The 26,793-nt window shown below is 35.0% G+C and overlaps 1 protein-coding gene across 3 annotated transcripts; it reads left to right on the top strand.

The window, feature by feature from the left end:
- The first annotated feature begins 890 nt into the window (after positions 1 to 890).
- LOC140867702 (exocyst complex component SEC8) lies at positions 891 to 26,439 on the top strand. 3 transcript variants are annotated; one of them, XM_073272747.1, is made up of 27 exons: positions 891 to 960; positions 1,095 to 1,152; positions 2,642 to 2,854; positions 4,737 to 4,910; positions 6,394 to 6,498; positions 7,041 to 7,150; positions 7,585 to 7,764; positions 9,206 to 9,380; positions 9,469 to 9,575; positions 11,139 to 11,446; positions 11,546 to 11,709; positions 11,831 to 11,946; positions 12,514 to 12,584; positions 13,505 to 13,635; positions 13,740 to 13,789; positions 16,416 to 16,516; positions 20,084 to 20,196; positions 20,298 to 20,405; positions 20,959 to 21,156; positions 21,303 to 21,388; positions 21,850 to 22,045; positions 22,156 to 22,233; positions 23,519 to 23,620; positions 23,723 to 23,797; positions 25,596 to 25,691; positions 25,801 to 25,850; positions 25,929 to 26,439. In XM_073272747.1, the coding sequence occupies exons 2-27, from the start codon at positions 1,111 to 1,113 to the stop codon at positions 26,014 to 26,016; spliced, it is 3,237 nt and encodes a 1,078-aa protein (XP_073128848.1). In that variant the 5' UTR covers positions 891 to 960; positions 1,095 to 1,110; the 3' UTR covers positions 26,017 to 26,439. The 3 variants fall into 3 exon arrangements, with proteins under 3 accessions (XP_073128848.1, XP_073128850.1, XP_073128849.1); XM_073272749.1 differs by lacking the exon at positions 7,585 to 7,764; XM_073272748.1 differs by lacking the exon at positions 891 to 960 and having other exon boundaries at positions 967 to 1,152.
- The last annotated feature ends 354 nt before the right edge of the window (positions 26,440 to 26,793 follow it).

Below are 26,793 nucleotides of genomic sequence, written 5' to 3'. Positions count from 1 at the left end.
GATTTTAGAAAAAAAAAACCTAAAAGACTTTGCATTTATTTGCGGTAGATGAAAATATTGAACACATTCTTTTATAACATATAAATTTTGGCAAGAACTTATGACATACCACTATACTTAAATATATAAAAAAATAATTTTTTTTAATTTGAATAAAAAATAAAACATAAAAATAATTAATCTTTTATTTAAAAACTAATCTCGATCACTTCAATTAAAATAATCAAATGCTAACATAATAAATTTAATAAGTTTGAAAGTTTCAATACTCCTATCTTAACAAAAAAATTATTTTACTAATATTTAAAGAAGTAATCGGTAATTTATAATCTCTTTATTAAAAAATTTATTGTACAAAAATTTAATCAATATTGACCTTTTCCACTAAATTTTCTCTGTGTTAATAACTTATATGTAGAAAATTAGTACAAAGTTGTGTTCGTATGTATAATAAAAAACAATGTAGTAATATATAATTATATTATAGATACGCTATTTACTATTATTTATCTTCAACAAAATTCGAGTTTCCTATTTTTTTTTGTTCAATTTTGGTTCCTAAAATGTATAAATATCACAATTTATTCATTACTATGATATTTAAACAAAAAAATAACGGTGATAACTAATTTGTTGTTTTTTTTTTTCTAAACAAAGTTTAGGGCTTAAAAGTTGAGTGGAAATATTTAGGGACCAAAAAATTTTAAGTTGAAAAGTACAAGAACTAGAATAGGAATTTCTCTATTTAGATAATATATTAATTTAAATTACAACAATGCCAAAAATGCTTTTTTTTTTTAATCTTACCAAAAAGGATTTGAAAATTAAAAATAAATATTATGTGTGTATATATATATATATATATTACGTTGAATAAATAAAAGATAAGCGAAAAATTTATTCACATTGAATAAATAAAAGCGATCCATTTACTGCAACCCTTTTTGCTCAGCAGATCCAGTAAGCTTGCTTCCTTTCCCTAATTCATATTTCTATTAATACTAATAATTATCCCGATTGCGGTTGAATTTTCAGCAATTGTGCGTTGATTTCCTTTTTTCCAATCCTCAATTTGAATGTTATTTGTTACACAGGATTTGTGCGATTCAAATGGGAATCTTCGATGGGCTTCCCATTTCACGGGAAAAATCGGTTAGTATTAAGTAGTATCCGTATCTCATATTTTTTAATCAAGAAAAAGGCTTGGATTTTATGATCACTTATATGGACTGTAGAAATTATCTGTTCAATCGCTGCAATTTTAGTGGATTGTGGTGACGATTTACGTTCCTGCCGACGGGTTGTTGAATGTTCAATTTTGTCTTTAGTTGTTGTGGTGTATATTCATTTTTGTTCAAATTAGGTTTGGAACTCCGGAAATAGGTTGAAGTTTCATTAAGTTGTATAGTTACTTGTTTGTAAGTTCAATAGAATCTGAAAAATCTTTGACTGATATACAACTATTCTCCAAGCTCGGGTACTTACTTCAGCTCCAAGAATGGATATTTATTGTCTCTGAATAAATGTTAACCATTTACTGGCTCAATAATTTTTGCTTCAGATATTGTTTGTCAGAATCAAGATTTTAACTACTCTTAGTAGCTTCAGTCAAATATTCTGGAGATCTTCTAAAAATACTTGGGTTGTCTGCGTTAAAATGTGGTCAGAGATTTTGAACAATCCCTGTGAGGGACGATGTTTTACTTGCATTATGAGTTCTACTGTGGGAAGACTTCACTGATATAGCAGAGTTCTTTAAGATAATGCTAAAAAAGACACAGGAAATTTTTTCCAAGCACAGTCGTTCTTGGTAATCATGAACTTAACTTTTTTGCTGTATTGAGATGGTTAGAGATCTTGTTTCATCATTGCTGTATAAAATGACTTCGTTAATAGATTTACCCTGTGAAACCATCAAACCAGTATGGCAGTGTTTTAATTTCAAAAAGATTTTTTCTTTTTCCATGTCTCCGAAGATGTCATGTTACTTGGTCTCTAGAAATTTCTTTAAATACTCTACTATTTAATAATTAGATTGACTCTTTCCCATGAGCTAAGGCATTAATTTGGCTTCAAGGATTTACTAAGACCTCAAAAGTATCAATGATGGGCTTCATTCTTAGGTGTTTGCACTATGTCGTGCAAAATTAACTAAAATATTCGTAGTGCAGGCATCCAGATATTTGCCGTTCACTTATTATATAGGTCTGTGTAAAGCCAATCAGATGTTGCCTACGACTATGTAGTTCCCCATCCTCCATCCCAAAATAAATAAATAAAAGAAAAAAAAGAATTTAGATGCATATTGTGTTATTTTAGTGGATAATCAAAGATTCAAAATTCTGATGTTGATTGACTTATTCTTGGTTTCTTGTATGATTTTTATTTAGATAATTATCCAAATTTTTTTTTTCCAGTTGTCCTCAAAAAGTATGGAAACCTCTATTCTATGAGAATTTTAGGGGAACCATTGCATCATGACTTTTTTGACTCGAAGTTTCCAATTTTAAATTCTTGTTTAATTCGTTCAAACCAATTGCTCTTCTTCTTTTGCAGTTGTGCTTTCATTTTCCTTTATTCCCTTCGAAATTCATTCTTGTTACATTGCCATCTTAATTATGTCTCTCTCATGGTATTGCAGTACTTGAGGGAAGAGCTTTCTAAGATAGATGAGAGTTGGGCCGCGGCGCGATTTGATTCATTACCTCATGTTGTGCATATTTTGACATCAAAAGATCGTGAAGGTGATGTACATGCCTTGAATGAGCAGAGCGATATTATTGAAGAAGTTGTTGATGAAGTTGTTCATGCGTATCATGGTGGCTTTAACAAAGCAATTCAAAATTATTCTCAGGTTTCTTGCCAGTCCATTCTTTTTTGTTTACCCTCATCTCATAGCCTTTTCTTTTCAGGTTTAGTTACTAATAGGGCTCTTAGTTTTTTGAGTTTTTTTCACCTTTTCTTTTCCATCTTTTTCTTTCTTGGCATGTTTTCCTTGCATGTCAAGGATTTTTGTTATAGATATGACAGATGGAGGATTAAAAATTAGCTTGGAAAAGAACTGTGTTGTAAACATCTGAGGAATTTAAGTTGTAAACATGGAAGGCAGTGTCACAAGGCTAGATGTAATTTATTCGCATTCAAGTAAAAAATCCTGTAAATACTCATGTGGAAAAGTTACATAGACCTAACAAATGCGTATTTAGACAACAAAAGGAGAAAGAAAATGGAAAAAAATTACGTCAAGACTTTAGAGATCTGGATTTGATACAGGGTCATCGGGTGTTCTTGGGGATCTTATCTGAGTCACTTTTATACATGCGACACTTTCACCGACAGTTCATGTTGGACTCTTTAATCTTTCCATTGGACATGCTACACTGATTTCAAGCTCCTTTAACAATTTATAAGCACCTCCAATGCACATTCAATGGGGTTTTTATGCTTCTAGCACCTAGAACACACTAGTACTATAGTGCATGCTCGAATCTAAAAGTTATGGCACTATGAGAATTTCTTCACCTGTTAAATATCCAAATTCTTGTTGAAATCGATTTTAACATGATATAAATGTTTCTTAATTAGGCATTCTTTATTGTGCTATCACCCTCTTGGATTGCCCTGGGAGAATTCTTGATCAGCTTGACTGATCACCGATAGTATTCCCAATGGTCGACAATTTTTAAAAGAAATGATTGAAAAACTATTATTTCATAGTATTTATAAGATGCGACAGTAAATTTTGATCAGTTACGTCGTTGATGGTGAAAAACACAACCATATAACTTTCTAATATGTTGTAGCACGTTACAATAATACAAGACCCTATACTTAATATTTTTTTTATAGGAAACAATAATATATTATATATGTAAAAGATATTAATTACAATACGCGGTCAAGAGATCCGCAAAAGACCTTATGCTTAATATTATGCAGGCCTTCAAATGGAAGGTAAAAATGATGAAGTTGAAATTTATGCTAGGCATGCTAGTATTTACGTTCTTTCAACACTCTTGCCATCTCATTAAGTTAAGGACTCCTATAGGTAGTATGGCCATGAGTGAGGCAAGTTCCACCTATTAGTTTCCCACGTCAAACCATTATTTGTTTCATTTGGGAAATTCCAATGCGAATCTGAGCTGTAAACTGATGAAAAATTGTGACCAAACATTGCTATACCCTCAGATGTTTAGAATGAAAAAATTGTTTAAGCTATCATGTATACTTGCTTGTTCATATTAAAAGAATATGAAATGAAATCTGATAATTAAGTGAAGAGGGCAGTCACAAAGTCATTTTTTGGGGGCACTTGGTGTGATGATTTCATATGAAAGGCAAAAAGCAGTTAATGTTTCAATATTATTTACTCCTATTGATGACATTCTAATTTTTCATCCTAGTTTGTTTCAGCTGTATTTCGTTATTTGTTTAGCCTTCTTTTTTTTTTTTTTTTTATAAAAAAAATAGCTCTACAAGATTGAGATGGGAAGGAAACTAATTAAGAGCTTAAACTACATTCTCAAGAATTCGAAATCTATACCGCCGCAAATATTTTTCTTCTCTCAGATTATGTTTACTTGCAATGTAAGTTGATAAACTGTCAGTGGAGCGGGAACAATTATTTGTGTAGTTCACGTATGAGAACTTTTAAGCAAGTAGCTCATTCTGAGTTAATTGATATTTTCTTGGGAATTATGTGGAATTAAAAAATGAATATGCTTCTCGGTTTTCAGATTCTGCGGTTATTTAGTGAATCTGCTCAAAGTATCGGGGCCTTAAAGGTTGATTTAACTGAGGCAAAACAACTTCTTGGTGCTCGCAATAAGCAGTTGCATCAGTTATGGTATAGGTCTGTTACTTTGCGGCACATAATATCATTGTTAGACCAAATTGAAGGCATATCTAAGGTCAGCTTGTTTCTATGTTTCTTCTCTATGATTAGATTTGTGAGTGGAGTTGATTATGTTTTGAGGATTCCAACCTCTTCTTGGTTGGGTCAGCTTGATTCTATGTTTCTCCTCTTCAGTTCTTATGATTGGATTTATGAACAGGTTTGAATTTGTTCTGGATGATTGTAACTTGTTTTTGGATCTGGTGATCTTCTAGATGAAAATTGTTATTATGACCTACCATAGCTTTAATATCTTCCGTATGTTTTGTTGGTGGTGCTTTTTTTGTTTGCTTGGTTTTGTTAATAACTTAATACCAAAATACATGTCCTGGGATATGGTGCAAACTTATGATCTTTATTTTGGTTGTTTGCTTGGTTTTGTTAATAACTTAATACCAAAATACATGTCCTGGGATATGGTGCAAACTTATGATCTTTATTTTGGTTTTCTATTCTTATGCATTTATACATGATAACAGTGATGCCACCATGACAAAAAGTTTAGCTCGGATTTTAAAAAAAGGGTGGAGAATGAACAGTTGATTCCGTGCAATCACGCAGTTTTTATCGATCTTTTTAGCAGAAAAAACTGGCTGTTTCTTCTGTTTGTATGTCCCTTTAAATATGATCTTTTTCCTGCATCCTGTTCATCAGCTGGACTGTATTATATGGAGAATTTACCTTTGTTGTCCATGATTATGCAAATGATGAAAAGATGATTGTCGAATATTGACATTGTTGTGGACATTGCTACTCTAAATCTGCAAGCTTATTGTTTCTGCAAATTTATCAATCTCTAGTTCCTTTTCACCGTATGTGTGACATCAAATTAATTGAAGTAATCAAAGAAGCAAGGTTGCAGTGTTATGTAAAAATGAAGCTGCAACATTGAGCCATATAATATTTTGATGGTTTCACGTATGAATTGTGGTCAAGAGCTTTGAAGGAAATGGGGTTGATGTGGGTAACACCTCGTTCTATTCAGGAGCTTTTTGCCTTGGATCTTGCTTATCTATTAGGCAAAAAAGGGAAAATTTTGTGGTCTTTGGCGGTTCATGGAATTTTATGGTCAATTTGGTTAGAGAGAAATGGAAGATTATTTGAGAACAGGGAAGAAACGGCGGAAGAGTGTTGGGATAAGATTAAGTTGCGGATTGCTATGTGGAGTAGATCTTTTAAAGATTTTGAGAATATAGCAATCTCGGATTTACTAAGGGATTGGTCTATTGCTTTGTGTTGATATTATGAGTAGGGAGTCGTCTTTTCTCTTGTAATGAGCGGATTTCTTATCCGCCTTTTGTAAAATTTTATGATTGCATATAATATATACTAGTTTCCTATAAAAAAAAATAAAATATTTTGATGGTTTGATTTCCTTTTGCTGTGTCGTATGCTTTATTTTACCCGATGGAAAATAGGTTAATACCTTTTACCCATCAATCTCTTGCAGGCTCATACTTCTTAAATTGTTTGCTCTTTAACTTTCTAACTTGCTTTAGGTTCCATCTCGTATTGAAAAGCTCATTGCTGAAAAGCAGTTTTATGCAGCAGTACAACTACATGTTCAGTCAACTTTGATGCTTGAGAGAGAAGGCCTCCAAACGGTTTGTTGTTGGTTATTTATCCTCATCATGCAAGATTTCTGTCATTCAGCCATAAAGTGCTGAGCTTTTTAAGATGGATGCCTGGAAATTTGTGCTTGAAAATTCTCCTGACATGGACGCCTGAAAATTTGTGCTCTGTTTAAGATCCTGAGCTTTTTACTCAGTTTTGCATTTTTTAATCTTCAGTTTGGCTTAGATGATCCACCGCTGCAAACATAATTGTTCATCATGAAATCAGGAAGCATGCTTTCTGTTTCATGAAAAGGAAAATATCGACTCTGGTGCGGCCTTCAACGCTTAAGTTGATGCCCCCTGATATTTCTTGAAAATAGGAAGCATGCTTGCTGTTTCATATCTTTCATAGAATCCTTGATTTGCACCTAAAAATGCCATGATCTTGATAAGGAAACTGATTTGTGTACATGAAACCAACATAAAAAAATAATCAAAAAGATTTTCCAAATTTAATTCCACAAGGACATCTTAAAAGGAGAGAACAATTTCTTTTAATCCATTATTTAACGATGTCCTATATGTCGCAGGTGGGTGCTCTTCAAGATGTCCGGTCTGAATTGACAAAGTTGCGAGGAATACTATTCTATAAGGTTTTGGAGGATTTACATTCCCATCTCTACAATAAGGGTGAATACAGGTATGTATTTTATTTACAATCTTCAACAAACCTCCGAATCTACAGTTTTTAGCACGACTATAGGTGGAACCATTGGAACATTTCATCCTTACCCTTTAGAAGTGCTCTTAGACTCTTACTGAGGATCTATTAACCACAGAGCTGCGGCTTCAGTTAGCTTCTTAAGCATATTTCAAGGCCTAAACTCATTCATTGTCTGGACATAAAAGAGTACCTGTTTATGTTTTCTGTGAGAGTGCTTCTCACTTTTGCATTTTCTTTGATAGTGCTTACATGTTTCACTTTCACATAATCTGTTTAAGATCCATGAGCTTCACTATCTTGAAGACAATCTTCTTACCTGGAAGATTCTTTTATCCATATCTGTTCCTTTGTCTTTTTTTTTTTTTTTACATTAGTTAAGCTAATGGCTTCTGTCACCTTTCTTGTGACAGTTCAGTGACCTCAAGCATAAATGACCATGATGACGCAATTCCAACAACTTCAGATATTTCATTTTCCATGAATTATTCACACTCTCTCTCTCGAAGAACTAGGTTGTTGAAAGGAGACAATAGTTTTGGGGCACATGGTACTGGGGATGGATTATACAGACCTAGTTCAGTTGATGGAGGGTGAGATTAAATCTTATTTTTCAATGAATCTATTCAACTGATGTTTTTTTTTTAATGAAATGAATTTCATTAAAAGTGGGTAAAAAGACAACTACACTGGGCATCCCCAGGCAATACAAACCACCAAATCCAACTCAAAGTACTAACACATTACACTTAAGAAAGAAGATTACATGTATTTGGTACACTTCTAAATACTACCAATTTGATTTTTCTAACCGCATCATCTATGTCAAGCTTGACTCCGTCAAAAGGAGTCGATTCCTTGAGGTCCAAATCTGAAATATCGTGGCCGCAAGAGCGCAATTTCTCATTTTTGCCAAGCTGCTAGTCCTAGATCCCCTGTACACCCTTCGAAAGGCCAGAAGTATGGTGTGCACCGTCTTCATGTTCTTTCTCATGCCCAACCACCGTTTAACCCGATCCCAGACTTGTTCGGTAACCCCACATTTGAAAAATAAGTGGTTAACTGATTCTCCACATCCTCACAAAAACCACATCTCTTATCTTCAATAAAAGGAAGGCGATCTCTGGTTAGTAATCTGCCATGAGCAACTAACCATAAAATAATCCGGTGCTTAGGTAGAGTGCAAGTCTTCCAAACAATTGGTTTCCAAGGCCACAGTCCACGAGCTTGAAGAAAGAATTCATATGACCCCTTGAACCCTCCATGCCCATCAAACCAATGCCTTAATCTCAATACAACTGCATCCCATGGTTTTCTCCTTCTGTGGCTGGTGATCTTGCAATTCGAACTTTGCTGTCCGAAGATTTTTTGACTGTCTTTTTTACATATTTACATTCTTCAGATATCCAAAAATTTAAATTTTGTTATGATTGATTCATGCCTCAATTTGCTAAACAATCGGTATGAGCACGCCACCTCTTTGACGTTGAGAACCTACTGGGTTCTAGATCTATCTCAACTTGTGATTTTTGTTCTCCGGTTCTAAACTCAAATAAATACATTCTCATTTTAGATCTCGTTCTTGTGTTAAGAAACGGATGCTCAAAGGGCTGGTGTTTAGTTTGAACAAGTAGTGAAATGGATATCTAATATCAATGTGCTATTGTGGAACGGATAGTGATGGTGTTTTTCCAACTCTCTGTATTTGACATTTGAGAAGGAAGGTCTTTCCCTGGCTCTTTATTTCTGTCTAACTCCTGTTTGCCTGCTTATCTTAATTAGAATAAAATTTTACAACTGAGTGGTCTTCCTCCATCTCCGTGTGTCAGACAATCACCAAAAGTTAATCCTCCCTCACTTCTTTGTTGTCTCCTTTTTGGTTCAGGTGTATTCTTTGTTTCTGAATTAAAAAATTGCGCATCAAGTGGTGTTTAACATAGGAGATCTACTTATGCTATCATATGGCAAAAGTAACATGATGTAAAATTTATGCTTCCTCTGAGGTTTTTTTGCTCTTTACATTTGCGTTCTTAGTTCGTCAGTCGATGGCCACAATGAGGATGGTGCAGTGGACATGAATGATGCTGCATCTGAGGGATATACTCCTTCAGCCAGAGTAAATGGTGGTGATAGTGGTACAAGAGAGATGAAAATTGTTGCTCGTCAAGTTCCCATCTGGTTGTCAGATTCCACTCCTGACGAGTTTGTTGTATGATGCGCATATCGTATCACATTTTCTGAATTCGAATGGTCCATGTTGTTCCATGGCTGAATACCATTTGCAAAATTTTCTGTAGGAAGCAATGAGAAAGGGTGATGCTCCACTTTGTGTAAAGTATTTGCGGACCTTGGTTGAGTGTCTCTGCATGCTTGGAAAAGTAGCTGCTGCAGGTGCTATTATATGGTATGCTACTGATGATATTCGTTCAATGATTTGTGTGCCTCTTCTAATGCTTTAGTATTTTACTATTTTCAGCTTTGTTACTCATTAAGTAACAGCAAAGTTATACTTTCAAGTATTATCCACGTTACCAAAAGAAACAGCACTATTTAATATTAGATTATTTGTGAAATCTATAGTACACCTCTGCCTCCTTGTCTTTTCCATCTTTCAGTTTCCTGTTATTTCCATGAATTTACTGATTATGTGTCAATATGCAGATTGGGTCAAGTCAACCATTGTTTTTAGTTTTTTAAACCTCTTTACTAAATTTGGAAAGATTAAGACTAAACTAACAAATATGATATTTGAGATGCTTTTGTTATTTTGTTGCTTTTATTATGATGCATTTTAAATTATTTAATACATTATTGAATGAATGATTCTTTGGCTTTCAAACTTAGATTGTTTTGTTAAATTCCATGAGACTTTCACTAATCAATGCCACGGGGAATTATTTTACCTGGATAATATTGGTTTGTCCAAGAAAACATAGCATCTAGGAGGTTCCAAGAATTCCCTCTCCAATCACTCCTAGTCCAACTATTCCGCAAGGAACATTTCCTTCGACACCTCATCTCTGGCCACCCACATATGGCTACAAAGACATTTTGTTAGCCCAAAACCAAATAAAACTATTGGCTGGAGTTGGGAGAGTATAACATCTGTTATCTCTATCTTATCTTGTGTAATGTCAATTTTTTGATTGATGATAAAAAGACATTGCAAGAGTTTGTTAGGCCTCTGCCAGTTACCCTAGCCAGTACCTCATCAATATGAATTGTAAAGGCAATGGCTTATGTTTCTTTGTTCTTTATTTTTTTCCTGCAAGGATGCTTTGTTCCTGTGACATTTAATTTTTAGAGGTTGGGTTTAAGCTGTCATTTAGCCTGTATAAGCAGGATATTAATGGTCTTTAATCAAGATTTTGTCCTCAGCAGCAGTGTTGCTCCGTAATGTCCAAACTGTGGATTATCTTGACAGCATGTGATTGCTCAGAGTGATACATCAGAGTTTGAGGAACTATAACTATTGACTCGAATATTGATGAGGAGGCATAGAGATAATGGGCCTTCACGTTATGAATACCAACATTATTTTAGATTTGAAAAAGACATAAGTTTTGGATATTTTCTTTTGGGGTTTGGTTAAGAATAGTGAATTTCCACTTTCTGGCTCAAATAGTTTGAACATGGAGATGATAGACCATCTTGAATGATCAATATGTAGAGTGCTGGGAAAATATCACAATTCGAAAATCTACTTGGATTGGGTCTCATGTAGAGTTTGATAATGTCTCAATCTCATATTTATCAAGAGATTGGCTTTTGTCTATTGTTGATATGAGTAGGGTTGTCGTTAGCGGATCACTTGTCCGCCTACTGTAATTAATAGCCTTTACGTAATAATATAATATCATTTCTTATCAATCAAAAAAAAAAAAAGAATGACCAATATGTGTGGTATTCTTTGCTGGATTAATATACTGTAAGTTTTCTGATGCCATTTCTACTTTTTCCCCTACAGTCAAAGATTACGTCCTACCGTCCATGAGATTATTACTACCAAGATCAAAACTCTGGCAGAACACATGAATGGTTCAAAGCCTGGCCTTAGTCAAGATGTCTTCCTTACAACTACGGGTCTACAATATCTAAAAGGGCGGTTGGAGGGTCGTCGAGTACCAAGACATAAACATCAGAATAATATATCATTGACAGGAGCTTTAGTTGCAGTAAGTCCTGTTTCCTACGTGATGTCTCCAGCAGGAACAGCACAGTTTGCAGCAAAAGAACTTCTTGATTCTATTCTGGACACTGTTGTTAGGGTGCTTGGTATGATCTATCAAATAAGTTTTCAGATGATATGCATCTTTATTTCTGTATTTTTCTTGTTTTATAATTGATATCATTAAAACAGAATTTGTTTTGCAGAAAACCATGTCATTGTGGGAGAGCTTATTGAATCAAAAGCTTCACAACAAGTTGGCTTGAACACACCAAAGGCGATGGCTGCTGAGATCCATTGGAGTCATGATTCTGATGCTTCTCATGATACGGGAGGCTATAGTATTGCCTTTTCTTTAACTGTTTTGCAGGTTTTCCATTTCTGTTTTTCCATTTGTAATTTGCTTTTACTGTTTCAACTCCATGTTATTTAGAGATCAGGTACATGTATACATTTATAATTGATGGTATATTCCCTAAATGTGATGGTAGAGTGAATGCCAACAACTTATATGTGAGATCCTACGTGCAACCCCTGAAGCTGCATCTGCAGATGCTACTGTACAAACAGCTAGACTTGCCGGCAAAGTCCCCACTAAAGAGAAGAGGCAAGTGGATGTGGTCATATTTTTGCATATGGCTTTGTTCTTGCGCACCATAGACTCCTTTATTTCTTTATGTAATTTTTACATTTTCGGTTCCAATCCCTTCTTATTTTTCTGCGGCCAGAGATGTATCCTGTGTTATGGCTATCGATTGATCCTATGATATGGCTTTTGTCCAGTCCCTTCAATTTTGGCATATGGCTTTGTTCCAGTCCCTTCATTTTTTCGGTTCCAATCCCATCTCTGCTTTTACTGGACACTCCATGAATATGGTCTGGTGATTAGCATTCATTGTGTTGAAATGTGATTGATTAAGAATACTCATCAGTTGACTAAGTTATTATTTGCAGAGATGATGTGCTATTGTTTGATTTTTTTATTGATACCTGAAGCTGTTTTTTTTGGACTCCGATGTTTTTTAACATTATCATCCTTCCCCATCCACCATCAACTCATTTTTGTGTTCGTATCTTGCTTTTGAAATTGTAGTGGTCTTATTTGTTGTTTTTAAAAGTGAAATTTCTCTTGTTTTACTGTGCAATGATATATTATTATCAATATTGCTTGCAGAGATGGTTCAGAAGATGGTCTTACATTTGCATTTCGTTTTACGGATGTATCTATGTCCATTCCTAACCAGGGTATGAGTTAACTATAATGATGCAATCTCTAGAGTCGGTATTATGATTGTTTTTATTTGTTTCCTCTTTGAGCAGCCAAACGGCACTTGCTCTGGACTTGATGTACCTAGTGTTTTTGATGATATGATGTAGTTATAAACCATTGTCTTAAGAATCATTGTCCTGTGTGTGAATGGGATAATTGAAATTTGTTCTCTACTAAGAGAATGCTTTTTAGCTCAATGTGAAATGCTGTAACATGGAGTATCCGTGAACTGATTATCTTATTGTAGCGTAAGAGTTTTGCAAAATGAAAAATGGAGTATGAGATGCTAAGAACAGCTCGAAACATGGGTTAAAATTTTGAAACTGTTGGCTGGTGTTGGTTTATATTCAAATGCTTTTTATAGGGTTGGTAGTTGAAGCTGGGCAATTGTAGATGGGCATCAAAGATGTCCTGTTGGTATTACATGCTTGCCTGATCCTTGATCTGTGGAGTGGGCTTGTCCATGAACTAGACATGACCTAACATTGCGTATTAGGTGGGACCTTATAACATCTTTTCCCGCATTTATTGCGTAAGAATATTTTGTTGTGGTATGAGACCTTGGTTTATGTCTATATGTCTATATGTCTAAGTGCGCTTAAGCACTTGGGCCAGTTGGCAATAATGTACAATATTAAGCAAGGAGTGTTAAACTGCCAATGGCACAAGGTTCATCCGGGTTCACAATGCATTTACCTTCAAGAAGTTTGTTGAACAAGCTGATGGGAGTTGTTAATTGTCAATTGCATGTATTATTGACATCTGGCAGATTATTTTTATTTGTAAGGATGTGCACATTCAAGTTCTTGCTTTTAATTTGTTTTAATTTAATATTTATCAGCCAGCAGTCATTTTATGCTGAGAATAAATTGACGTACAATTAAGTTTTACCCAGGTTCTGAACTTGTTCGCCAAGGATGGAGTAAAAAGGGTACAAATGTACTCAAAGAAGGTTATGGAACTGGAGTTTTGTTACCTGAACAAGGGATATATTTAGCAGCATCAGTGTACAGGCCAGTTCTTCAGGTATATAAGAATAGAGGGAAAGAAGAGTGTGCGGGTCTGTTTTCTGGTCATTATAATTCCAAGCAACACATCACTTAATTCTCCTTGTGTTTCCCCTTCTGCAGTTTACAGACAAAGTTGCATCGATGCTTCCTCAAAAAAATTCTCAGCTTGGGTGAGTGCTTAGTGTATCATTTTGACACTATCAGGGTAATGATTGCATAAATTTGATTTAATTAATCTTCTCAACTTTTAGGAAAGTATTTCTGTGTTTAATCTTTATCATCGTTGCTATTTTCATAGATTTAATGCTTCTCTAAAGGGAATGCAAAAGAAGAGAGAGTTTGAAAAATGACCTTGGTCAACTAAATTTTTTGATTTATGACCTTCCTTCAAAAAATTTTTGCAAAATGACCTTCAAATACATAGGAAATGCAAAAACAAAACAAGGGAAAAAAATGAGAAGGTTATATTTCCAAATCATGGTCAAACAGAGATTATTTAGTTAAATAAATCCTGCAAAAGAATTATGCCATACCTCATTGAGTTTGTTTTGATAAACTCTCTTCCAATTAAGTCTGGTATTCTAGTGACAACCTCCAAGTGAGAAAAATAGCAGCTTTGCATCATTTTAATTTTATAAGAACTAAAATTTGGAAAGCTTGAGAAGCCTAGGTGATGCGTACTTTATGTGATTTACATTTTTTCTTTAGAAACGTAAATTATTTGGTGATGATATTTAAAATATAAGATTTGAAGATGAGGTAACTTATTTGGTGATGGTATTTAAAATATAAGATTTGAAGTGAGGATATGTCTAAAAAATCTTTTACATTATGTGTGCAAAAAACTATCAGGGTTTAATCAATGGATATTCCAGAGCTGAAACATCTTTTGGGTTTTTTTTTAAATTAATGTTAGAGGCAAGGCATAATCCCAAAGATGCAAATGAACTGGACTGGTTAACTTATTTGGTGATGGTATTTACAATATAAGATTTGAAGATGAGGCATATGTCTAAAAAATCTTTTACATTATGTGTGCAAAAAACTATCAGGGTTTAATCAATGGATATTCCAGAGCTGAAACATCTTTTGGGTTTTTTTTTTAAATTAATGTTAGAGGCAAGGCATAATCCCAAAGATGCAAATGAACTGGACTGGTTTCAAAAACCAGTTTTTAGACTGTTTAATTTGTCTTGAAGATCAAAATATATGAGCCTTATAACTTCAAGCAAAAATTATATTCATCCATAGGTTCTGTGCACCATGAATTTGATATTTATTAATATTTTGTAGATATGTGAAATTTAATTTAGAACTCTAGTGTATTGAGTTTTTGCTTGATCCAGCTCCAACAGAAAGAAGTGAGTTTGAACTCAAACTCAAAACCAAGCCCAGAGTAGATCATTTTTAAGTTGAATACTGTATAAGTTTGAGGGCGACTATGAAATATAAGTTGATATTAATTTTGATTCAGTATGTTTAGACACCTAACATCCCCTGTTGTGTCTATTTTTTGCTAAGTATGACGGGTAAAATTTTGTTGTCATTATCTTAGTGTGGCAAAAGTATGACCATAATGGCATGAAATTGAAAGCATGGTAGAAATCTGCTTAGACTATGAGTAATCGGTTTACCGGAGGTATGTAATTACGAGACTGGATGGAAAAAATGGTCGGCACAACACTGGTAGTTTTAGTTACCTTCAATAAGGAGTTAACAGCTCTAGGACACAAAGTCTTGTGTGGAATAAATTATCTTAATAGAATAGCATGCTGTGTATGCGTCGAGACAAATTATTTGTAAAAATAAATAATTTCTGTCATTACTAGGTTGAAACTCTCCAAACATTTTTCAGAGGTTTATTTCAAGGGTACTTTTACCTTTTCTTTTTCTTTTCACACTAAAATATTTTCAGTCTTTTTTGTTTATGTTATATTGTGTTGCTTATTAGAGATGCATCTCAAAATAAAGTGAAAATTATATATAGGGCACAATGATTGAGATTTTAGGATTAGTGATTAGATAAGTGAAATTAGCGGATTTAGGTGGATGACCTTGTAACTTGCACATTTTCCGTTTTTTTATCCTATTATTTGTCAGTTCATGGTTTCTGTACACTAATTTGTACTAATTTTTTTTTTTTTCAATTTTAGTTTTTTTTTACCAAAGTGCTAACGCATCAATGACCGGCGCAATGTCAGCAACTTTTAGTGTCACACCGTCATTTTCCCGTGTTATGTCAGCTCTATGATGGAAAAGGATTAAGATTTTAAAAATACAAATTAGTGGACTAATACCGTAAATTAATCGGCAACATGACTAAAAATGGAAAATGTGCGAGTTACATAACATACCTCGTTATACACTTGATTAGCTACCCTAATTTTATAGACTAATTATTGCCTATCCTTATTTCCGATATAAAGATTAGCAATAAAGTATTTCCTCATATTTCGATATAAATTAAAATTTTCTCTTTCTATTTCTCAACAACTTTAAGATATCTAAATTGTCAATCCAACTTGTCTTCCAAATCATTACACATTTGTTCACTAATAGTTTAATATATGTTGACATCCGATTTTTAAGGTTCTGATATTGTTCCTTTAAAGTCACTGCCTAATTGTGCCAAAAGCGTAACTGGTACTTAATGTTCTCTCAATTGTCATTTTTTGCACTTGAGTTTTAAAATGGAAAATGTGTGAAGCAAGTCGAATTTCTGATTCCTTATCCATTGAGTTTCTGACCTCCAGTTGAATGCTAATCATATACCTGACCTTTGAACAAATTTCGCAGCAATGATGGATTGTTCGCATTTGTGGAGAACTTTGTGAAGGATCACTTTTTACCTACAATGTTTGTGGATTATAGGAAAGCTGTGCAACAAGCCATATCAAGCAAGTCTTACAAACTATTTTCTTTTCTGTTTGTCATTAGTTCAAGTACTTGAGTGAGTTTCTTTTATATATATGTTTCTATTAATATGCTGCATTAAATGATATACGATTACATTTGATCAGTTTTTCATAAATCAATATGCTCCTTTTCCTGGTGGCTATCACCGATGTGACACCTTGTCTGAGACCTGTAGAACTGCTATTTTTTGTGGGTATTGTTGTACTACAAGCCATGGAATATAGTCTGCAGCTTTACCAGAAACCATATTGTTTTCATGCTCTTCTTTTCATTTATAATTAAATGAAAGTGACAAAAATATTCATTGTACTGCCTTAAAAATATTTCAAACTTCTCCCACAAAATTGATGTTAGATTCTATGCACATAGGCTTGAATAATCAGACTGTGAATATGAGAACATCGATGTACCAACTGTTAGTTTCGGCAGTAGCAGCTAGAGGCTAAGCTTTGCTCTGCATACGTAAAAATTGACAGTCTGTACTCTTCAAGGTGGCTAATTGCCCAAATGCCGCATTCTGATAAGGGTGTTGTGCACACCTATTTTTTTTTTTTTTGGAAAACACCGCCAGAGTGGCGGGAGGTTTGGTGGACCCAGAAACAAATACCTTACTATCTATGCTATATCATTATTAAAATGACACATTCACATTATCTTACCACCTTTCTGCCCCAGAGCTTGAAGTGTTCATTGTGCACACCTATTTGTGCATGCATAATAGGCCTCACAAATGTACACCTATATTTATGGTTGAAAGTTCATACTTTTTTTGGAAGTTCATAATTCAGTCTCAACAGATTTTAATGAAAAGTTCTAACCATCTTAAGATTTTTAGTTACGTAGTTTGGACATTGTTCAAAAAATTTATTGTAAGCAAGTACGGTATGCAGGATAATGGATGGGATGCGGGGCTTGATAACATCGTCACATTAGAAGCCCTTTGAAGTGTTGTCCAGAGTTTACTCTGTTTTTCTCCGGTCGCTGAGAGCAGTGCTAAAAGGGGGGTTAACATTTTAAGATTTTGGGAAGACGTGGTGGGGGGATTCCAATTTCAAGGACCTTTATCCTTCTCTTTTTCATAAAGAGTTTGCTATGTTCTCGATTATAGATCTAGTCAGAGATTGGAGTGTTGTATCGTGTTGATATTTAGTGGACACTAATTATCTGCTTTTTGTAATTATTACATGACCTCTTTGCATATGTATAGTTTTGATATCACGCACCCTAGTTGCAGGATACCACGCACGGTTTTAGTGGTCGTTCACGAAAATATGCCACATTAGAGTGCGTGGTATCAAAACTATATATATATATATAGAGAGAGAGAGAGAGAGAGAAAGTTTCAGCTGCCCAACCAATGATGCCCAACTCGTCCTCAACCACTAAAACCCGGTACCGTGTTTTAGTGATGCGAAAAATAAAAAAAAACAACTAAAACGGGGACGAGGTGAGGAAATATTGTTGGACAGCTGAGAAGTCCTCTATATATATATATATATATGATCTCATTTCTTATATAAAAAAATGTTTGGACATTACAAAGTTGCTAAAAGTAGTTTGGGGCTTATTGAAATTTGTGTTCCTGATCCTAGTGCACCTGGTGATTCCCGGAACTGGCATTAAATTATGTATCATAGCATGGGGTATTCTTGGGGTTCCAAGCTATCTCAGCGGGGCTTGATCCCTGTTTTTGCGGAGTAGAAAGAGAATCATGGAAAACATATAGTTAATCTCTTTGAATTATTGTCATTTCTGATTAGCATTCTCCAGTGTACCTCCCAGTTCACCCTGTGCCTCATGATAGCTTAATTTTGCAATTCTGTCAATGTTATATTATTCTTGTTCATGTCAGGAAAGTAGTTAAATTGATGCAATCATAAAAGCAACTACGTGCAATAGACATGTATTTTATTTTCAATGTACTTTTGAAAATGTATTCCTTATAAAAAGGAAAGTGGAGAAGGTATGACTGGTATCTGTTGTTGTGTTAAGTTTGTCTCACATCGGTTGGGTAAATAACCTGAGAGTTTAATATATAGACAATGGCAAACCTCCTTTCTTGAGCTAGCTTTTGGGGTGAGTTAGGTCCAAGTCTCATTTCTTAATATGGTATCAGAGTCTGGGTCGCCGTATGTGTTGGACCACCCATAATTGGGTCATCCATCCCATAGTTGGGTCACTCGTTAATGTCTTCACGCTTCATTCCTGAGCGTGAGAGGGGTGTGTTGGTGTGTTAGTTGTGTTCCATATCGGTTGGGTAAATATCCTGGGAGTCCAATAGATAAAGACAAACCTCCCCCCTTGAGCTAGTTTTTGGGGTGAGTTAGGTTTGAGTCTCATTTCTTAACATTGTATCAAAGACCAGGTTCCACTGTTATGTGTTGGACTGCCCATAATTGGGTCTACCCGTCCTATATTTGGGTCATCCGTTAATATCTCCAAGCTTCAGTCATTTCATTCCTGGGCGTGAGACAGGTGCTTTGGTGTGTTAAGGTTGTCCCACATCGGTTGGGTAAATAACCTGAGAGTTTAATATATAGACAAGGGCAAACCTCCCCTCTTGAGCTAGCTTTTGGGGTGAGTTAGGTTCAAGCCTAATTTCTTAACATGGTACCAAAGCCCAGGTTCCACCGTTATGTGTTGGACTGCCCATAATTGGGTCCACTCGTCCCATAGTTGGGCCACCTGTTAATGTCTCTATGCTCGAGTCGTTTCATTCTTCGGCGTGAGAGGGGTGTGTTGGTGTGTTAAGTCTGTCCCACATCGGTCGGGTAAATAGCCTAGGAGCCCTTAATATAGACAAGGGCAAACCTTCCCTCTTGAACTAGCTTTTGGGATGATTTGTCCTTGTCTATATTAAAGGCTCCCATGCTATTTACCCAACCGATGTGGGACAAACTTAATACACCAACACACCCCTCTCACGCCCAGGAATGAACGACTGGAGCATGGAGATATTAACGGGTGGTCCAACTATGGGACGGGTGGACCCAATTATGAGCCGTCCAACACATAATGGTGGAACCTGGTCTCTGATATCATGTTAAGAAATGAGACTTGGACCTAACTCACCCCAAAAGCTAGCTCAAGGGGGGAGGTTTGTCTTTGTCTATATATTGGACTCTCCGGATATTTACCCAATCGATGTGGAACACAACTAACACACCAACATTATCATATCTCATCCTATCATCCATTTATATCAAGCTTTACTCATTCCAAGTTCTTTCTTATTCTGCCATAAAGTAAGGTGTCGTTTCCCTCGATTATTTTCTGCATCTCACTGTAAGAATTTCCAGCATAAGGAGGAGAGCGCTGTGCTCATGATGCTCTATGCTCTTTATGCAAGAATATTGGATATGTTAAATGCTGCAGAAGATATGTTAAAAGCATAAATAATATTGTAGTTTTAACTGGATTGTGATCTGGGTGCTGGTCTTAAACACAAAGTTGAATGATGAATCCAGGCTCTGCAGACATGTAATGTCTCTCTGAATAATTTGAATCCATTCTTCTTTATTCTGATTTTTTCTTTCTTCTCTAACCAGGTCCAGCTGCATTTCGCCCTCGAGCACACACTGCTACTTCTTACACTCCATCAATTGAGAAGGGGAGGCCTGTATTGCAAGGATTGTTGGCTATAGATTTATTAGCTAAAGAGGTTCTTTTGATATAACCACAATTTTTTTTCATTGTCATAATTAGAGTAAATAGTTCATTTCAATCAGTTATTTCTCTTAGTGGTCATTGCCATTTGTTTAGGTACTTGGATGGGCGCAAGCAATGCCCAAATTTTCTGGCGATATAATCACCTATATGCAAACTTTCCTGGAAAGAACATATGAAAGGTGTCGGACATCATACATGGAGGCATGGAAACTTAATCTTTTTTGTCCCTGTTTAAGTTTGGTTAACATGTAGCGAGTATTATTTATAATTCTGCTGTGCCATATTTTTCTCCTCCTTTGCTGTCATCTTTAATCTGATACTTTGTGGTTTATATCTTTTAATACATGGACTGATAAAAGCAAGGTGATTATGTGTGGCGTCTGGATGATCTTGTTTGACTAGGATATGAAATTAACTGGGTGAGAGGCAAAATACAACTGTATAGGTCTATACAAGGTTGAGAGAATCGACTGAATAAAATTTATGGATTTGTGTGATGGCTTGCTGGTGATATTTCTTGGGATAGACTAGATGTTCATATTTTATGATACATTATGCTGTACGTTTCCAGCCTGAGTTCAATTGCACATGCATTTCATGAAATTGTTATGACCAAGTAAGATCGGAAATGGGATAAGAATAGAAGATTCATATGAAAGGTTCTGAATAGCCCTTTTCTGTTTCTGAATCTTCGAATATGCTCCTGATGCATTCATTACTATAATATCTCACTTCTTTTTGTTTGGAATGTCAGGCAGTTCTTGAGAAGCAAAGTTATATGCTCATTGGTAGACATGATATTGATAAACTCTTGCGGCTTGGTCCGGATATCACACGCTTATCAAGTTCAATAGATCAAGCTATCAGAGATACAAATGCTTCAGACGCTGAGTCTGTTGAAATTGAAATGGAATTATGTGATAAATTATTAAACTTGAGGCCTATCAAGCAGGTATCTGTGCCCTTGTTGGCTATAGTCTTCTTCTTTTCTTTTTTTATATTACGTTTCTGAACACAAAATTTCATGTTAAATTCGCAGATCAGAAATCTCGTGATAATCTTATTATGTAAAAAAAAAATTTGGTGAATGTTTTGCAGGAGAACCTGATTCGTGACGATAACAAACTTATATTATTGGCCTCATTGAGTGATTCATTGGAATATGTTGCAGATTCAATAGAAAGGCAAGTTCATTTTGTCTTCTTGTACTCATGACTCATGAGCTTGACTAGTCATCGCACATTAGGATATGATTTTTGTTAAATCCTGGTCCAATCAAATTATAGTAGTGGATAATAGCTTTGGCACTATAATAGGAAACTGTATGGTATGCTGTGATTTCAAATACATTTGTTTCGTGCCTTTCTCAGCTGGTCCACGCTTGTATTCTTGCGTAGCATTGGGTGATTTTGCTAAGACTTTTATATCGAATTGCATAACGATGCAGCAATTTAACAAATAAACAGGAGCAGTGTTCTCATACGATAGCTTGTATCTATTTCCAAGCTTGTAGTTTGTTGTGTTGATGATTAACAAAGGGGAAGTCCTTTTGATATTATAATTTTGCATTGTTTTAAACCAAAATTATCAAGGTATGGGTATAGGGTTACAAGTAACTGATATTGAACTTTCTTTCTACTTTTAGGCTTGGGAAATCATCTTCAAGTTCTTATAATCAAGTAGAAGAGAATGGAAGGGAAAAAACCTTGCATCATTCAAGAACAAACAGTGCGCCTCCAAAGAACCTTGTAACATTTGCTGAAGAATATAGAAAATTAGCAATTGATTGCCTCAAGGTTCTACGCATGGAGATGCAGTTGGAGACTATTTTTCACATCCAGGTATGTAAGTAGCTTGTCCCAAAAGGAAAGGACATGCGTCTTTGACCTTTTTGCGAAATAAAATTGTTGCTCACTAATAGTTCCTGCTGTCAAAATCTTGAAATGTGTAGGAAATGACAAATAGGGAGTATTTGGACGACCAAGATGCTGAGGAGCCTGATGATTTTATTATTTCATTGACTTCCCAGGCAAGTCTTCATATTGAGTTTGTTGGCCGTTACATGAAGTTTATTTATGCAGATACATGAGATTTAGGGGAAAAAAGGATAAAAACAGTCGCAGAAAAATGCGTGAATCTAGGGCGTTGCGACTGGATCTGAAGAGGGGACATGCAGTTGTTCATGTTACTTAATTCAGGAAAAAAATGATAAAGGCTATTTATCGCTCTGTTTTGATAATCATGCAATATTTTTTTGATAGGAAACTATAATTTTATATATAAAATTAGATTAGAAGATTTACAAAAAGTGGACTAGTGGTTCACCGAGGCTAACTATTATCCAAAGCAAACAACCCCAGTTATCAAACTAAATCAAAGCCAATTTCTCATTCCTTGAAGAAACTTTGTTCATTGGCATTTCCCATAATGAAAGTAGCTAGCAGTCTCGACTGCCATTTTCCGTGGAGCATCCAGAAATTTTTGGAAGTACTATACGACTGTAGCACACTAGTGCTCACTTCAGTTGCCAAATAGGTGGAGCAATACTATATCTAATTTCCAGTTTGATATTTTTCACCAAGAGCTCCTGTTTACCGTTGAGAGTTACTTATGTTTCAGAGGTTAATTATTTTACAATTATTTGAAGAAGTAAAACACAGAGCAAAATCATACTAAATGCCTTTATTTGTCCACATCCTTTGATTTACTTTGAAATCAATGACCTCTACGAGAAGCAGCCTGTTTGTTGGGAGTTTTGCATAGTGATGTTGAAAATTCCAGTTATCATTGTGCAGCAGCTTTTCCCTTTTAAGATTTTGATGGTTGTCACATGAGACGGTTTGGAGGAATTGGCTTGTGAGGGATCGGTTGTGCGAAAAATGCCTGGAATTGGAGATCTTGTGGTGAAGCTGCAAGTTCAATTTATTTTTGTGGTGGCAATAGTACCTTTCTCTTCCTCTTCTATAACAGACACGTACACATGAAAACAAAAACCAAAATTAACAGGAAAACAAAATCAGAAAAACAAAAAAAAATGAAGTATAAGTATAATGTTTGAAGGGTCCCTGGTGGCTGAGTGACTTGTGATAATTGAGACTAAACATGTTGGCTTGAGCCTCCGAAAATAGTGACAATGAAACCTAATTGGTGTTTCTCGATGCTTGTTTTGATTTGTTTTCCTTTTTTGGTGTGGTGTGTGTGTTCATTGGAAAAAGGTTTTACCCAACTTATGCATTGCTATTTGTCTTTAGCTTTTCCTTGTCACTTGTATCTGAAGAACCAAGGTTTTTCTAATGTTTGTTAATGCAAGACAGATAACACGTAGAGATGAGGAAATGTTACCATTTGTTGCTGATACAAAACGAAATTATATATTTGGAGGAATATGTTGTGTAGCAGCCAATGCATCCATAAAGGTTTGCTTGTCACTTGTCTTGTGTTCAAATCATGTAAAATTTAGACACCAAAATGTGGTCAGTTTAATTTTCGTTTATGGAATTTACATTGTCTCTTGTTAGGCTTTGGCTGATATGAAATCTATCAACCTCTTTGGCGTTCAGCAGATATGTCGTAACTCAATTGCACTGGAACAGGTATTTAACTCGTGTGTTCTCCTCCTTTCTCCTTTCTCTTCCTCAATATGCTCTCTCTCGACTTCTTTTGATATGCATTCCTGTAGATCGGAACTGTTTGCATTGGTTTTCTCATTCCGCATATTGATGCAGATAATTTCTAATTCACATGAAAAAAGGAATAGCTAATCATAAATATAAATGGAATCACTAGTAAAAAAGAGAGAGTACGGTGACGTGTATCTTTTTTATATTTCCTTCAAAATGTAAATAAAAATAATACTATCATTTTTATAGGCTGAAAAAATCTAATTCTTAAGAAATAAATATATCTAACAATCTTATCATGATTACAACTATTCTAGCCTAGTTTTGCAAATAGAGGAATATATTTTTTCAAATTGGGGTGATACTCTTTCTAATGCTTCCCCTCAAGTTGCTGCACATGTTACTCATATTGAAAACCTCGGTGATAATTTTGACTTGGAATTCAACAGTAAAGCAAGCAAAATATCTTTAACTCGACAATGTTTTCTTATACAAGGTTATCCAGTGCCATAAACTATCATGTAAAAGCTATTCGGTTCTCTGAACTGATGTTGGCTATTTCGAGCTGGGAAGAGTGATATGTAAAGCAATCCCGCTGCATCCACGTTTTACTAGAAAATTGATTGGTAGTGGACCCCTCTAAAAACAGAAAAGGGAGGAGTAAAAATTAAGTTTTGCAATTATATAAAAATCTCTATGGTTGTTACTTCCTGCATTTCAGTTTTGCACTTAATTTTCATATGTTTTTCGCTTATTCTAAAGAATTAAACTTGAACATTGAGTTATTATTACTCTATTCCGAAAGGTACTGTAAACATTAAGTAGATGGGTTCTTTTAAAAGTTTTTGATCTGTTTATTCCTCTACCTCTTTATACTACGTCACTATCATTTTCAATTCTAAACAATTTTTCTCAACACTTTCGGCTCCAATACCATCTGGAAAATAGATAATTTAGGAAGTGCTTCTTGTTGATATTTCCTTTGTAAATTGTCAAAGATGCAAGACTTTTCATGATCTGAAATACTCAATTTACCAGGTAAGAAATCTAAATATAATTAGGAAGATCCAACTAGGAGTTAGTGGATCATAATAACAAATTTTTCCAAAATAGAATGATATGTAATATGTTAGAAATTGACTTGGACCTAACTCACCTCAAAAGCTAGCTCAAAAGGTGAGGGTTGCCCTTGTCTATATAAAGGGCTCTCAGGTTATTTAGCCAACCGATGTGGGACACAAACTAAGACACCAACACACTTCTCTCACGCCCATGAATGAAACGACTGGAGCGTGGAGATATTAACGGGTGAGGCCAACTATGGGCCGTCCAACACATATCGGTGGAACCCGGGCTCTGATACCATGTTAGAAATTGAGACTTGGACCTAACTCAATTCAAAAGCTAGCTCTTGAGGTGAGTTAGGTCCAAGTCAATTTCTAACATACTCCAACAACTTTTAAGAATTCCATGTCACATAGAAGTTCTCCCATTATGCATAAGCATATCTTGAACCAATCTGGTAGGCATCTCCATCACCGAAATCTTTTGCCCCTATATAACGGTGTTCACGTGTCTTTTTCCGTGGAGTTTTTTTGGTGGACCTGGATCTTTGCACCGATGACACCAGTTAGATGACATATAGAATAGTGCTCTCACGTCTTTTATTGCTGTAATTTGACTGCTAAAAGTGAAGTCATGTCATTTGTGTAATATTTTCTTTGTGGTTACAATCTATTCTGTGATTGATACTTTGTTCTGAGCTTTTCAGGCCTTGGCTGCCATCTCTTCAGTTGACAGTGAATCAGTACAGATGAGATTAGATCGTGTTCGGACATACTATGAACTGCTAAACATGCCCTTTGAGGTAAATCGTGTTAAACTGTCAGTTTCTAATTGCTGTTGGTTGTACTTTTATTTCCTATCCCTCTTCCATGTTGCCATCACTAACAATATGAGCTCATCACCTGTTCTAGGCACTGCTGGCATTTATATCAGAGCATGAACACTTTTTCACAGCTGCGGAGTGAGTTATCTCGATAACTGGTTTTCATTTGGGTAATTATATCGTCGGTCATATTTTACTGAATGTGCTTCCTTTCAGATATGCAAATCTTTTGAAGGTCCAGGTTCCAGGGAGGGAAATTCCGGACGATGCTCAGGATCGTGTGGCAGAGATTTTGCCTCGTTAAAAATTCAAAGCAGACCAGTATATCAATCTCTTTGGTGAACTTTTAATGTCTCTGAATCGCTCGATGCGCATGAAACGAAATATGCAGTGGAAGAGATGAGAAGAATTAAAATCCTCACCGCCTATAACTTATCGGCATTATAGTTGGGAAATCCGGGTATTGTTTTTGTGAGTATTGCCCTTGGAGATGACAATCATTGAACCACTCATATCTTTATTTATTTTACCTTTTTTTTTATATGTAGATTCATTTTTTCATACCTGGTATTGTGTTTGGAAACAATGAGGCTTTTGTTGGTTTGATTATTTTTCTTTTTGAGTTGTGTAGTACGCACGATTTGGACGACAGAATATTGTTGTGATTCTAAGGGCTTTCTTGTATTGGCGTTTAATTCTATGGAGATGAATTAAATCTTTTCCTCTACTCATTACTTTGAGTTAATTAGAAGTTAAATCATAAAATAAATGCGGTTCAATATTCTCATTGCTGAGAAGGAACCATGGTTATAGATGTTCAGATTAATCTGGCATTTGTCAAACATACAAAAGATTCAAAATTTATCTAAAATTTGTGCATTAGATATGATTGAACTTCTTGTTATTAAGATGGAACTAATCTTCCTCTTGTTTTTAGTTTTCCCTTTTCTTTTCTTTTCTTTTCTTTCCTTTCCCTTTTTATTTTTTGGGTGAAAAGCTCGATGAGTTTGATATATCTTATAAAATAAGGATAATATTATAGTTGTAAAAACTTTACTTTGGTGATAAACATAATTGTAAT

The sequence above is a fragment of the Henckelia pumila genome, chromosome 4, assembly GCF_033568475.1.
Source record: "Henckelia pumila isolate YLH828 chromosome 4, ASM3356847v2, whole genome shotgun sequence".
NCBI classification, from domain to species: Eukaryota; Viridiplantae; Streptophyta; class Magnoliopsida; order Lamiales; family Gesneriaceae; genus Henckelia; species Henckelia pumila.
The sequence above is the reverse complement of the archived record's forward strand: the minus strand, read 5'-3'. Positions and strand labels throughout refer to the sequence as shown.